The sequence below is a fragment of the Balaenoptera borealis genome (assembly GCF_965194805.1).
Source record: "Balaenoptera borealis genome assembly, chromosome: 15".
Classification (NCBI taxonomy): Eukaryota; Metazoa; Chordata; class Mammalia; order Artiodactyla; family Balaenopteridae; genus Balaenoptera; species Balaenoptera borealis.
In genome coordinates this window covers 89,788,006-89,803,090 of record NC_138871.1, presented here as the reverse complement: position 1 = coordinate 89,803,090, position 15,085 = coordinate 89,788,006, and the positions used below count along the sequence as shown (strand labels likewise).

Sequence of the window (15,085 nt, the reverse complement as noted above, 5' to 3'; positions counted from 1 at the left end):
GATTCCTCGTGAGCTCTGATTTCAATTCTTCAGGCAGACAATAGTTCTGCAGTCTTTGGGCCATACTTATTTTTAACAAATTCATTCATTCATTCATTCATTCAACAAAGCTTAGCGAGCATCTGCCTCACCCTCGGCGTGGTGAATACAGCTAACAAGGCTGAGATGTGGTCGCCCCAGTCCCCCGGGTCCCCCGTGCCCCTGCCGGGTGGCCAGTGATTAACATTCAGTGAGATGCTCAGGTGACGTCATGAGGCCTCTTGGGCGGGAGAATTCGGGGAGCCACGCAGGGGAGCTGGCGTCCGAGTGGTGACGGGGCCCGTCACGGGGGGATGGAGCCCTTGGATGGAGGAGGTGGTGTGCTGCGCTGGCCGAGCAGTGTTGGGGGCCCCACTGGCCTGGACCCCGACTTTGCAGTGGGACACGCTGCAGGGCTGTGGTTTCCTCTGACGCTCGGCAGCCTGGGACGAGGGAGGGGAAGATGGATACACTCGTCCCTGGCCGAGCGTGGGAAGGACCAGCAGGGGAGGGGGTCGGTGTGCGAGTGACTCTAGGGAGGGCCCGGTGGTCTCAGACCCCGGCCTGGCGGTTGGAGGAGGGCGGGAGGGAGGGAGTGGAGGGCGGCAAGGCTGCAGGCTGTAGCGGGAGGTGAAGAAGACCTGGCCTTGGGAACACACGGGGTGACGAGAAGGCCCGGGTCTCGCCACGGGAGTGGGTGGGAAAGCGCAGGAGGACACAGACCTTTAAAGCTGAGAAGTCAGGTGATGTGCAGTGAGGCCGAAGGACCATTAGAAGCGTCGCCCTTACGGACAGTGGTGGTCCCAGGTGGCTGGCGCTGGGGAGGAAGAGCAAAAGCATTCAGTCCCTTCTCACTTCTGTGTCAATTAACTGTTTCTCGGGGGTGAATTAAAACATAAAAGATCTACTGACAGTCAAGAGTTGTGATACCAGCAATGAAAGCGGATGTGTCTGCTAGTGAGCAGCACATAACTGTCGGGACATTTGGAGCAATGGGATACTCGCTAGCCTGGTGAGGGTGGTGAATAACAGTGAACACCAGTGTTCCAGGAGGACAGCTGTTTACGTAGTAGAAAGGACTGTAAGTGCCCAAGTGACTTCAGGATGCAGTTATAAATATTAGTGTTTTATCCTTAAAGAAATAGGGGCAATTGTCTGGAGCAGATAGACTCGTGCATATTTTTGGAAGAAGCCAGAAACAACAGTGGAATTAATCATAAGTATCACGTATAAAATCACAAGTATCACATAGTGCTGAAAGGAAGAGATAAAATCTTCGTAAGGGAGAAGCAAGCAAGGAAATAGGATATTTAGAGGGAAAATAGGACACTAGATCAATAAGCTTATTTCTTTTTTTCCCTGGACTTAAATTAGTTCTCTGTGGTTGAGTTTAGAAAAGTACAGAGCTTGGAAATAAATGCTTAGAAAGTACAAATTTTCAATAGTAAGCTTGAAAGGGTGATGTAATATGCACATTACAGGTTTTTTTTTTATTATCAACGTACATGTTATCTTTGAACGGAACCGACATCTAATAGTCAACATACGTTTGAAAAGTCATTTGTATTTATCATTCCTTAGATAATGTTAATATGCTTCAGTGGAGGTTTCTACTATACCTTTTTCTTGTGTCCGTTAGAGACTTAGCCAAGTTCTCAGTGGTATTAAAATTAGTTGATTTATTGGATAGTTTTGAACTTTCTGGGATATATATATATTCCAGAGAAACCATTAAGATTCTGTGTGGGTCTCTGTGTGAGAGATTATTGCTGATCTTGGTGTTCGAAAAATCTGTTTTTCACAGACGTGTGTTGCGTGCTGATTGCACGGTGGGCACCACGACGCACATGGGAGGCCCAGCCTGGTCCGCTCACCCCCGTTGAGCTTGTGGCCCCGCAGGGAAGGCAGAAGCAAACAGAATCACAGTGGAGGGCAGAGTGTGTAGGAGAGGAGCACACCCAGGCGTGGAGCCCAGTCTAGGAATAGCCCAGAAGAAGAGGTTCGCCTTGAGAGCGGCGGATGAGTAGAGGTAGGAATAGCCCAGAAGAAGAGGTTCGCCTTGAGAGCGGGGATGAGTAGAGGTAGGAATAGCCCAGAAGAAGAGGTTCGCCTTGAGAGCGGGGATGAGTAGAGGTAGGAATAGCCCAGAAGCAGAGGTTCGCCTTGAGAGCGGGGATGAGTAGAGGTAGGAATAGCCCAGAAGAAGAGGTTCGCCTTGAGAGCGGGGATGAGTAGAGGTAGGAATAGCCCAGAAGAAGAGGTTCGCCTTGAGAGCGGGGATGAGTAGAGGTAGGAATAGCCCAGAAGAAGAGGTTCGCCTTGAGAGCGGGGATGAGTAGAGGTAGGAATAGCCCAGAAGAAGAGGTTCGCCTTGAGAGCGGCGGATGAGTAGAGGTAGGAATAGCCCAGAAGCAGAGGTTCGCCTTGAGAGCGGGGATGAGTAGAGGTAGGAATAGCCCAGAAGAAGAGGTTCGCCTTGAGAGCGGGGATGAGTAGAGGTAGGAATAGCCCAGAAGAAGAGGTTCGCCTTGAGAGCGGGGATGAGTAGAGGTAGGAATAGCCCAGAAGAAGAGGTTCGCCTTGAGAGCGGGGATGAGTAGAGGTAGGAATAGCCCAGAAGAAGAGGTTCGCCTTGAGAGCGGGGATGAGTAGAGGTAGGAATAGCCCAGAAGAAGAGGTTCGCCTTGAGAGCGGGGATGAGTAGAGGTAGGAATAGCCCAGAAGAAGAGGTTCGCCTTGAGAGCGGGGATGAGTAGAGGTAGGAATAGCCCAGAAGAAGAGGTTCGCCTTGAGAGCGGGGATGAGTAGAGGTAGGAATAGCCCAGAAGAAGAGGTTCGCCTTGAGAGCGGGGATGAGTAGAGGTAGGAATAGCCCAGAAGAAGAGGTTCGCCTTGAGAGCGGGGATGAGTAGAGGTAGGAATAGCCCAGAAGAAGAGGTTCGCCTTGAGAGCGGGGATGAGTAGAGGTAGGAATAGCCCAGAAGAAGAGGTTCGCCTTGAGAGCGGGGATGAGTAGAGGTAGGAATAGCCCAGAAGAAGAGGTTCGCCTTGAGAGCGGGGATGAGTAGAGGTAGGAATAGCCCAGAAGCAGAGGTTCGCCTTGAGAGCGGGGATGAGTAGAGGTAGGAATAGCCCAGAAGCAGAGGTTCGCCTTGAGAGCGGGGATGAGTAGAGGTAGGAATAGCCCAGAAGAAGAGGTTCGCCTTGAGAGCGGGGATGAGTAGAGGTAGGAATAGCCCAGAAGAAGAGGTTCGCCTTGAGAGCGGGGATGAGTAGAGGTAGGAATAGCCCAGAAGAAGAGGTTCGCCTTGAGAGCGGGGATGAGTAGAGGTAGGAATAGCCCAGAAGAAGAGGTTCGCCTTGAGAGCGGGGATGAGTAGAGGTAGGAATAGCCCAGAAGAAGAGGTTCGCCTTGAGAGCGGGGATGAGTAGAGGTAGGAATAGCCCAGAAGAAGAGGTTCGCCTTGAGAGCGGGGATGAGTAGAGGTAGGAATAGCCCAGAAGAAGAGGTTCGCCTTGAGAGCGGGGATGAGTAGAGGTAGGAATAGCCCAGAAGAAGAGGTTCGCCTTGAGAGCGGGGATGAGTAGAGGTAGGAATAGCCCAGAAGCAGAGGTTCGCCTTGAGAGCGGGGATGAGTAGAGGTAGGAATAGCCCAGAAGCAGAGGTTCGCCTTGAGAGCGGGGATGAGTAGAGGTAGGAATAGCCCAGAAGAAGAGGTTCGCCTTGAGAGCGGGGATGAGTAGAGGTAGGAATAGCCCAGAAGAAGAGGTTCGCCTTGAGAGCGGGGATGAGTAGAGGTAGGAATAGCCCAGAAGAAGAGGTTCGCCTTGAGAGCGGGGATGAGTAGAGGTAGGAATAGCCCAGAAGAAGAGGTTCGCCTTGAGAGCGGGGATGAGTAGAGGTAGGAATAGCCCAGAAGCAGAGGTTCGCCTTGAGAGCGGGGATGAGTAGAGGTAGGAATAGCCCAGAAGAAGAGGTTCGCCTTGAGAGCGGGGATGAGTAGAGGTAGGAATAGCCCAGAAGAAGAGGTTCGCCTCGAGAGCGGGGATGAGTAGAGGTAGGAATAGCCCAGAAGCAGAGGTTCGCCTCGAGAGCGGGGATGAGTAGAGGTAGGAATAGCCCAGAAGCAGAGGTTCGCCTCGAGAGCGGGGATGAGTAGAGGTAGGAATAGCCCAGAAGCAGAGGTTCGCCTCGAGAGCGGGGATGAGTAGAGGTCGGGGTGTGCTGGGCTTGGGAGGAGATGCTGGTGCACCCCTGAAAGCGGGCACCCCCCGGACCCGCGCCCCAGCTGCTTCTCTCGCCGCGCGCTGGTCCAGCCCGGGTTGGGAAATGCAGTGTTATGGTGATGCCTGGCCGTGAGGCTGGCCAGACGCGGTTCCGGAAACGAGAGGCGTTAGCACGGGGAGGAATTGAGGAGGAGAGAGGGTGAATTTCCCACGTCCCGCAGCCCTGGGCTCCGTCCGCCTGGCAGAGCTCTCTACCTGCTGGAAGAGAAGGGTGGTGAGCGGTCCCTGCCAAGTTCTGAGACTCTGAGATACAACCGTTTCCACCCTCAAGGTTTGATTCAATCCGCATTTGTCGGGCACAGGTTGGGCAGTGCTGGTGAACCTAAACTCTTCTCTCTGCTTTTTCACCGTCTGTGGACTCTTCCAGTTGCAGGTCTTCCCTCTTTCTTTCATTCTGTGACACGAATCTTCATTATTTCTACCCGTGTTTCTTCCTTTCTACTCCGAATTTAACTTATTTTGGGGATTCTTATTATCTGGTTGATGGCACTTCTACTCATTTTTATTTCTTAACTTCTGTATGTTCTATTATCATTCCCTGCTGCTTCCTGGGAGAGTTCCTCTATTTTATCTTCCAAACAGTAATTTGTGCTTCTTTCTTTATCTCTTATTTCCCTTATTTCTTTTGTAACGTTTTCCACGTTTATGTTAAGTTCCTGGTCCACGTGTCCCAGCACTTCTGCTTCCGGTGGAGTCTCCCAAGGCCCCACCCCCGGCGCCTTGCGGTCCAGCCCCCAGCACCCGAGCGCCGGGGGGGAGGCTGTCCTCGAGGCCGCAGCCAGTCCGTCCTGCCGCCTCCCTGGGCCCCTCGCTGCCGAGGGCGTCTGCAGCTCCCTGACTTGCTCCTGGGGACGCTCGTGCCAGCTGGGAGCCCTCCAGGGATGGGCACCGATTGTCCCAAGGTGACAACAGGAGAGGAAGGAAGTTCCAAGCCCTGCTTCTCACCTGGAAGCCCTGTGTTCCACTCCCTGGGGCGTCTCACAGTTGTCCCCTGTCTGGAGGTTCTTCATCTTGGTCCTACAGGGTGACCCGAGGCAGCAGGTCCAGGAGCTGAGCTTGTTAGAAACGGATGCTCAGGCCTCATTTTAGACTCACTGAATCAGAAACTCCGGGGCGGGGGCCCAGCGCCGTGTGTGAGCCAGGCATCTGGCGGTTCCCTGCTGGCTGAGGTTGGGGGGTGCTCAGGGGAGGGCGGTTTGCGTCCTGTGGGTCCCCCTGCTCCAGGTGTCCTGCAGCCTTCTCTCCTCTCCCGTCCCGTGCTCACCGCTGTCATTCGTGAGCACGTCGTACACCCTGCGATAGCCCTGCATCTCCTCCCCCAGGTGAGGTGCTTTTCCTCCGTCACATCCCACCCACGATGGCCAGCCGCCTGTTGCTAAAACACAGTGCTTACCCCACACTTCCACGCAAATCCCCACTCACTCCGACTAAATCGATGATAAGCTCCTCCCCCTAGAATTCCAGGCTCTGGGATTCAACGTTCAAGTTCCATGTCTGCATTTCACCCTTCGGTGACGGTCAATCCCCTGTGTTCTGGCCCCTTCTGCTGCCCCAAAGGCTTCATCCCATATTCACATGAGGAACTCCTACCTACCCTTGTGCATTTCACCTTAGTGACGCCTACAGTTGCCTTTAATCTTTCTCCTCTTAGAACGCTGACACTTTGCCCTTCTCTGGTCATACTTGCCTTTATAGGCTTTTGTACACTTCTTGACTTTGGGGAAGCAGGGGCTTTCTTATTCATGTTTTTTACGCAAGGCCGTGCCTACCTCATTGTATGGTGCCTAACAGATGCTCAGCATTGAATGAATTGAATATTTTCTTAAATACATGAATTATGAATTAATACATGCCAAAAAAGAGTGCAGAATAAAACGTAGACAAACATTAGTCTTTTTGTGCTTATAAAAAGGCATATTATTTGCTAATAAATGCCGGGTTGTTTTCCAAGTATTGTTATAACAATATAAGCCAATTTGTATTGATTTTAACTTATTAGTTAAAATTAATTGAACAGCAACCAACAGCTTAAGATGTTCTCAGGGCCCTCTGAATACTTGTACATAATTAAAGATATACTTTAATTTAAAAATCTAAAAATGGAAAGCGAGCCTAACCCTGGCAGAGCCGCTCCCGCAGGGCTCCGTTAGCCCGTTTGGGTTACGTTTGCTCTCGGAGCATCAGCTGTCCTGTGGTCCACACACCAGTCGCGTTATGTGCCGGGTGCCCCCAGCCCGATGTCAGGGCTCTTGAGTCTCCAGCTCATTTTTTCTGTCTTTACTCACAGATTATTTACAAAGAATGGGCATCTTCTGGACAACTCAAAGGATTTGCAAGACAACCATTTTTACATTGGGCAGGACTGGAGTCCTTCAAGTATTTCCCTTATTGGAAGTCCCCAAAGGTCCCCAGCGAAGCCCAACAGTGAGCACATTTCATTCCCTCCCTTCCTGCTTGGTAAAATTTGCCTTTCCCCCCAGCTCCTCTCCCAAATATGGTCAGTTTAGGTACCTGCTATTTTTCTGTAGTGAAACTTGATATTATCATTTTATATATGATGCAGTTTTTTTAAAAAAAAATATTTTCTTGGCTGTGCCGTGTGGCATGTGGAATCTTAGTTCCCCGACCAGGGATCGAATCTGTGCCCCCTGCATTGGAAGTGCGGAGTCTTAACCACTGGACTGCCAGGGAAGTCCCTATGAGGCAGTTCTGAATTTTCAAAATCTTCGGCATGGAGGAACCACTGCTGTTGGATAGAGTCACAAGGACAGTGAGATCCCGTATTGAGTCTTTCTCCGGGGTTCCTGGGGTCTCAGAGGTCAAGAGTCTAAACGTACAGGATAGAGCTGGCCCCAGGCCACGGTCATGGTAGCCCACGCTCCATCTGGCACAGTTTCGTTTTCTTAATTCGACTTGCTTTTCCTTATCTAAAACAGAGTGTGTGCAAGCTGGCAGTCTCTCCTGGTGAACAAAGCAGTGATTTTTATAGTAGGTCCTGGACCCGTGTAACAGGGCACACCCCGGTGTGTGCACCTGTGGATGCGAAGGAATGGCCGGGAGGAAGATGAGACGGTGGGGACTCTTGTCCCGCCCCCTGAGATAATGCGATGGTTGTCCCCGCACTCGCCGGCTTGCAGCTAGGATAGGGCAGGCGAGCGCCAGTAGTGAAGGCACAGTGCTGTCACGTAGGCTCGGGCCTGGGGGCGCCCGCGGGTTTTTCCCTGCGGTAGAAGAGCCCAGCATTTGCGCTCTGAGTTGCGTCCTGTGTCCTGCACTGATGCTTACAAGGGCAGAGCAGACTCTGTATGTGCAGAGAGCCCTTCTCATGGCTCCCGGTCCTTGAAGTCACGAGATGAGGTGGTCTGGTTACATTCCCAGGGCAGAATTACACTTGACACCTCCTTGGTTTTCAGTGTCTCACCCACCTTGCTTTTCAGCGTGTATCTGTATGAAAAACCTCAGTATTCCCAACTCCACATATCCGTAGGTCTGTAGAGTCCAAATCCCTTCCTCACTCTCCTGATGTGCTGGCCAGATACAGACACCTGTTTGTGAGTCCGGGGCTCTCGGGGCCACAGCTCCAGATGAGCTCCTGAGTGTCTGATGCCGGCTGTCAGGGCTGGACCAGGCTCAGCGGAGGGGCGGGAAGAAAGGCTGACCTGCAGGACTGAAGTTCTGAGGTGCACACTGACCCAGCTCCTCAGTTTTGGTCCCAGATGGAGGCCCCGGGATTAGGACTGTGGCTGGGCTTGTTGCCTCTGGGTCCGCCGAGAAGGCAGGCGTGGGGCATGGGAGGATAGGCCGGTGGCCAGCAGATGCGCTCTGCCAGGGGCCAGGCCTTGAGCTGCGCGGGACCCTGCCGTCCCCACTTCTCCAGCGCTGGCGTGTCGGGCACGCGGGGGCGTGTACACACGAGCCCGAGTGTTCCTTCACACGACGGTCGGTACGGTTTTTAAGGCGGGCACCGAGCACTTCTCCCCGTCTCCAGGTCTTGCTGAGACAGGCCGGCCTGTGGGATTTCGCCCCCTTGGCTGCTTAGCCCCCGGGGGTGCGTTTGACCCACACTAATGTTGGGGCTCTTTGAGGGCTTGCGGGAGCCCTCCCTGTCGGGCTTCTCTGTCGTGCTCTTATGGTCACTGTGCTGAGAACGAGGTGTCAGTTTTCATCTCGCTGTGGGGCAGGCAGGTGGCTTCAGCCTTGCAGGTGGTAGGCCTTCACCCCACCCCGAGGTGCCCTGCAGGAGCTCTGGGTGCGTTTGGGAGACTTGAGACGCCACCGGGGGAACAGTGTCTGGGGGACCTTATGCCTATTCTGGCTCCTACGCTCTTAGGTTTTCTACTCTAAGGCTCCCTTCGTCCTGTTGACAGATGGTGACCGCCCCCCCCCAGCAGTGTGATATGCAGGCAGATGCTTAGGTTAGGGTCCTGCCCGCGCGCCTGGTGAGCGTGGATATTGCCTGACTTTATGGACATCTTAGTCCGTTGCTGACGGTCCTGACAGCGTGGCGGGTGGAGATAACGGTGGGGCTGTCGGACTGAGTTGAACGGTTCTCTCTACTCTGTGTCCGCTGCCCCCCGCACGAGTTCCTCTGCCTTTCAGTGTGTTTTGTTTCTTCCTGTCGTCTGTTCATGTGTTGAACCCTGACCTGAATCTGCTAGTTGCTTAAATAGCTTTCTCCCTCGCCAGAGAGGTTGGGCTTGGGATGAGCAGAGTCGGTAAGAGGCTGAGGTCCAGTCACCACACGGGAAGTGGACCAAGCAGGTGCTGGTCTGCTGGGGACCCACGTCGGGGAGGCCTTTCCAAACGTGCACAGCGGAGGTTGGAGTCGGTGAAGAATCAGATGCAGCACGTGGACCTGCGTGGCCGTCGGGCGCAGAAGGAGAACGAGAGCTCTGCGGCGGGGTAGAAAGAGGACGGACCGGGTTTGGGGTGGGATTGTGGTCTCAGCTCTTCTGCAGATCAGCTGCGGGGCACTGAGTAAACCCTCATGTCCGGAGCCCGGGTTCTTTACCAGCCCCGGGGGAGCAGTAACGCTGGCTCTGCACGTCATCGCGAGGGCCGTGTGACGAAACTGTGTTTGCAAACGTGATGCATCCACCGTCGAAAACTTAAAAATGTTAGGGTCCCCCTCCTCGCCGCCCCGAGATCATATAGAAGCTTTGGGGCAGAGGTGCCTGTAAACGCACGGCCTTAGGCCAGACGCCCGCCCTGCCCCCCGCCCCCCGTAAGTGAGGAGCCATTGGATTTTCAAGGGTTTCGGGGAAGAGCCAGGGCCCAGGAGGCTCCAGCTGGGAGCCCTTGGGGACCAGTCCACTCTGGCCAAAGGCGTGGGCGCTCATGGCACAAGCATGGCTTCCCAGGCATCGGGGGTGTGTTCAAGGGCCAGCTGGGGTCCACTTCACCCACCCCCCACCCACCTACTGGCCCCAGACCTGCCCTCCAGCACCTACACTTGAACCTCTTCCCATTGTCACAGTCTTTGTCATTTGCACACCACAGTCACACACACCGGATTACCTCTCCTTTTCTTTGTTAAGAAACGCACTTTTTAAACCTTATTGTGGGTTTGATCTGTGAGAAATGTTTTTATAATGCAAAAGCACGTGTCAGCTACACTGGAGCCTGAGCCAAAAGGAAAAATCGATAATACTCATCCTGCCTTCATTTAAAATTTTTGTATTTTGTTCATCGTGCATTACGATTTTTCAAGTGCTGCATTCAAGTCGTGTTTATCTTGATGACCGGCTTGTTTGGTGCCCCCTTAAATTTTGCACCCAAGGCCAGTGTCTCACCTACCTCTCTTAGCCCCTTCCCGGCATCATCATTTAAATAAAGCTTTAAAATACTAAAAAAAAAAAAAAAAAAAAAAAAGATTTCAGGGAAGGAAAGTGAACAGACCTCCTTGGGGCCCTTTCTCCTGAGCCTGGGAGCCGCTGTGGATGTGGGCTTGTGTCCTCTGGGGACAGAAAGCTCCTTCCTCGTGGTCGGTGCCTCCTGAGGCTGACGCAGCAGTCGACATTTTTGTTCAGGTGTTTTCGGCTGGGCTTCACACGTTTCAAGCTTGACTCTCTTTTGTTTTTCAGAAAGTACACAGACATTGAGAAGTATTCACGAAGAAAGAAAAAAGTGAGTACTTGTTAAAAAGGGATAATGACAGCCGTGGTTGACCCTGGTGTCTTTTGTACGGCTGATTCGTTGTGTTGTGCGGTGGAGGCTAACACAATATTGTAAAGCAACCATACTCCGATAAAAATAAATAAATAAAAAAAAAAGGACACACGACAGGCCGGCCCCGCCGTTGTAGAACAAGCTTCTCAGCACAGGCTTACTCCTGTGAAGGAGCCGAACAAGGCCTCAGGTGTACCCTTGGAGCTCAGAGTCTAGGGCTGGGAGGCACACCGAGGTGTTCGTGATGCAACACCGTGAGCGTGGGGATAAAAAGACACACAGGTCTTCTGGCGCTGGAGGAGCCAAAGGCCCGGCGGGAGCTGGGGGGAGATGTCAGGCAGACTTGGCAACTGGAGGAAGGCACAGAGGGTGTGCTTGTGCTCGTCTGCACACACGATCTGATACTGCCGCACAGAGCACAGGCCGAGCAAGACAGGTAGAAGCCAGACCTTGGCGGCTCCGACGGGCCCTCATCACCTGTTTACATGATGAAAACGTCCCAAACCAGCTTATAGAATCAGTACTTGAGCGGCTCTACTGCGTGAATATTCATTCAACAAAGCTGTTGAATGCCTACCATCTCCTTCCCGGCTTTCTAGTCCCGTCCTTCTGGAACTCACAGGCCTCGAGGCTCTCCAGGGTATCGATCTGTTCTTTTCCAATATCTGGCAGCCAGCCTTTGGGTTTGCTTTCCTCCAGTTGCAACCCAGATTTCTTACCCACCATGTATCACCTTCCTGCAAGGAGCTCTGGCTTCCTTACCCCTAGGGGCCACCTTGCCTTCGCCTGGTGAAAGCCTGGACTTGGAGCCCAGCCCCTTGCTGTGTCTGCACTTGCCCTGAAGGAGCTCAGAGACCCTGCAGGGGATACCACAGCTGACCTGACCCTCTTCACACCGGATTCATGGCCACAATCCTCACCCAGCCGGCCTGCACCTAAAAAGCCTCACTGCTAAAAAAAATACTTTTCTGAATAAGTTTTGCTAAATGTTGTTAGGGATTTTTGCACGTCTGTTTATAAGTGAGACTAGCTTAGAATACCTCTTTCTCTTGTTGCCTGGCTTTTGGTATCAAGGTTTTTCTGAATTGACTCTACTGTTATTTTGGTAGCTTCTTGAGCTCAATGATCATTTTATTTATTTTCGATTTTCTCTAAGGATTGCATTTAGTGTTAAGTGTTTGTTGGATGAATGAATGAGAATCACTGAGAACACAAGAATGATAGACATGCTTCTGCCCTTGGGGTGCGCCCCATCTCGTGGGGACGGACACGTGGACTTACGTCATGACACCGATTTTGTATAAATGGGTCACGTGCATAGGATGATGGTTTGTAGGACGCGGAGTGACCGACACGTGGAGCTCAGCACAAAGGTGCAGGTCGTGGAGTGTGGTCCAGAGAAGGGGCAGGTAATCCCGGAAGGGGGAACGCCTGCAAGAGCACATGGGGTCCTAGCCCCGCAGAGTTAGTCTTTTCTGCCTTCCCCAGTGTTCGCGTGACGTTTGAATGATGACTGTTACTTAGCGTGAACAGTGCAAGCTTGAAATCCCATCCTTTCATGGTTTTGGAAGCCTCTGAGCACACAGATAACTGAATCCGTCTGCTGAAGCTGTAGTGCGGGTTTACCGCTGCCTGCTTGTGTTATGTCCTCGTTTCATTGTGTTGTTGTTTTGACTTTGGCCCCTTATAGGTAGGGATGTAATTTTCTTTTCACTATATGTTTAACATTGGTCTAAAATTTGAGCATGTTTGTTCCGATATTGTCTGCATTTCCTTTTCTCTTCTGGAAATCTATCACTGGACAATTAATGGGTTTTGATGATGATATTTAATACTTTGGGGTCTTTAACAGAATGATCACAAACATGGCATAAACTGCAGTGTAAAAATGTGTTATTTCAGAAAGATTAGATCTATCACTGAAATTCTTCTATGAAGTCAGTGTGACAAGAGCATATAGCAGGCATAGCAAGCACGTTTTGTTCTAGAAAACGGAAAGTCCTAGAAGAAAACAAAGGGCATTGACTTAGCAAAGGTTGGTGTACAGATACCTGTCAAGGGCTTTACGGTATCCGTCGTCCCTTATGTCAAGGTCTGTATGGTACGTGGATCTCAGAACTGAGTACTGAAGGAATCCTTGCCCCATTTGAGGAGTGGGTTGCGTTGCTGAGAATGGAAACTACTCCACATGCCGGGCTCCTTTGTTTGGCTGCAGAAGCCTGGATTTTAGGATTAGTCACGGCAACTATATTACGATAAATATATTTGTTCCTTTATTTACTTGTTCCCAGTTTTCCACTTCTAACTTATTAGACTTTTATCTGTTTTCTGTGTGAACCACCTCAGCATCCTTTTGGAAAGTGGGGGGAGGAAATTTAAAAACCCGCCTGGAGACCCAGGACTGCCCCTCGGTGGGGACATTGCCCTGCAGCACCTGAGGGGCTGTCGTGGACCCTTGGTCATCTTCCCATCCTGAGGCTGTTAGGTGGGCAGAGTAGCAGCTCCCTGTACGATCGAGTGCTGAGTTTTCTTTTGAAAAATAAGTATTGTTTTAAGACATTTTTAAAATTGAAGTGTAGTTGATTTACAGTGTTGTGTTGCTTTCATGTATATAGCAAAGTGATTCAGTTATACATATATATATATATATATATATATACATGTATATTCTTTTTTGATTATTTTCCGTTATAGGTAATTACAGGATACTGAGTATAATTCCCTGTGCTACACAGTAGGTCCTTATTGTTTACCTATCATGTATATAGCAGTGTGTATATGTTAATCCCAAACCCCTAATTTATCTCCGCTGCTCACTCACTATCTTCTTCGGTAACCATAAGTTTGTTTTCTATGTCTGTGGGCCTATTTCTGTTTTGTAAATACATTCATTTGTATCATTTTTAGATTCCACATATAAATAATATCATACGATATTTGTGTTTCTCTTTCTGACTTACTTTGCCTAGTATGATAATCTCTGGGTCCGTCCGTGTTGCTGCAAATGACAGTATTTCATTCTTTTTTATGGCTGAGTAATATTCCATTGTATATATATACCACATCTTCTTTATCCATTCACCTGTCAATCAGTGGACACTTAGTTTGCTTCCTTGTCTTGGCTATTGTGAATAGTGCTGCTGTGAACATTGGGGTGCGTGTATCTTTTCGAATTAGAGTTTTGTCTGGATATGTGCCCAGGAGTGGGATTGCAGGATCATATGGTCTAAATCTGCAAGTGTTTTCTTAAATGTACCGACAGTACAAAGCAGAGACTCTTTCCTGACTCTTCTATGAACTGAACACATATACACACAGAGCTTTTGACCTGCAGACTGTCAGACTTGAATGGAGGCATCCGTTGATGTGTCTGGTGGTCCAGGAAACCTTCATGTGCTAGCGATACAGAGATGAGCTGAGTGTGAGTTTCTGTTAGTGGCGAAGGCAGACGTGCCAGTGAACAGGACACAGCGACTGTAACAGTCCTCACTGGGAAAATGGAATCTGTTCCCTGGTTCAGCCCAAGCCCACACGTCATCCTGGATTCCACCGGCATCAACCCCTCCCGCTTGCATAATTCCAGTAGGGCAGCAATCCCTCTGCTATTAAACTGCCCAACTTTCAGACGCACCTGTGTCTCTCCATCAGCACTGTGCAAAGAGTCAGGAAAACCACAATACCTGAGATGGGAAAGTGGGATGCAGGTGGCAGGCTGGGAAGGCAGGCTGGGACCGTCATAAGGGCTGGAAGGGCAGGTGAGACACTTGTATCCATAGGGATCCTGACCTCAGCAAGGGAGTGAAATGAACAGATATGCACTTGAGAATCACTGCTAGTGATGGAATAAAAGGTATGGACTGAAAATGGAGCAAGAATAGCAATAGCGGAGGAGAGGCCCGTCCTGAGGCCACTGTAATGCTCCCAGCGAGTGGCAGGTGGGGCGCAGTTGGGTTCAAGAGCTGCCGTGTGTCACTGATTCTGTGACAAGCACTTTCCCCATCTTTGAGGCTCTGAAGTAGAGGCACATCTTAGGCTGATGGCATCTTGGCCGTCGTGCTGCAGGTTCATCTGTTGTCGCGGTGAACTTGGCCACAGCTGCTCACGTTACCGTCTCTCCAGCTGAGGAGGTGCACAGCTGACATTGCACATGGTGCGTTTATTTGCTGTGTAAATGTCCTCGAAAGGGTTTTGCTGGGATTAAGAATTGAAATGAAAGTTATTATATACGTATGGAAAGTCATAAAGATAGAAACAGCAAGATGTGCTGTTATTTGTTATTAGTGGGGTATATTCTCCTTCAATTCCATATGTTTTTGCAGAACAACAGCCAATTCTTTTTTGGACCCAGGAAAGGGAGATACCCACACATAGCGGAGCTGTCAGCTTCAATAACCTGTTACTGTGTAAAGAGCCATCCTCGGGACTTGCCTTGTGGTGCAGTGGTTAAGAATCTGCCTGCCAATGCAGGGGACACGGGTTCGAGCCCTGGTCCAGGAAGATCCCACATGTCGCGAAGCAACTAAGCCCGTGCGCCACAACTACTGAGCCTGTGCTCTAGAGCCCGTGAGCCACAGCTACTGAGCCCACGTGCCACAACTACTGAGCCTGTGCG

At 51.0% G+C, this 15,085-nt stretch overlaps 1 protein-coding gene across 1 annotated transcript in view; it reads left to right on the top strand.

The window, feature by feature from the left end:
* The window catches only part of DCDC2C (doublecortin domain containing 2C), a gene marked incomplete at its 5' end in the record, with an annotated part of 154,232 nt that overhangs the window by 28,935 nt on the left and 110,212 nt on the right, over window positions 1-15,085 (top strand). Inside the window, 2 exon segments of the mRNA XM_082357371.1 lie at window positions 6,593-6,657; window positions 6,660-6,729. Coding sequence (XP_082213497.1) covers window positions 6,593-6,657; window positions 6,660-6,729 — 135 coding nt within the window.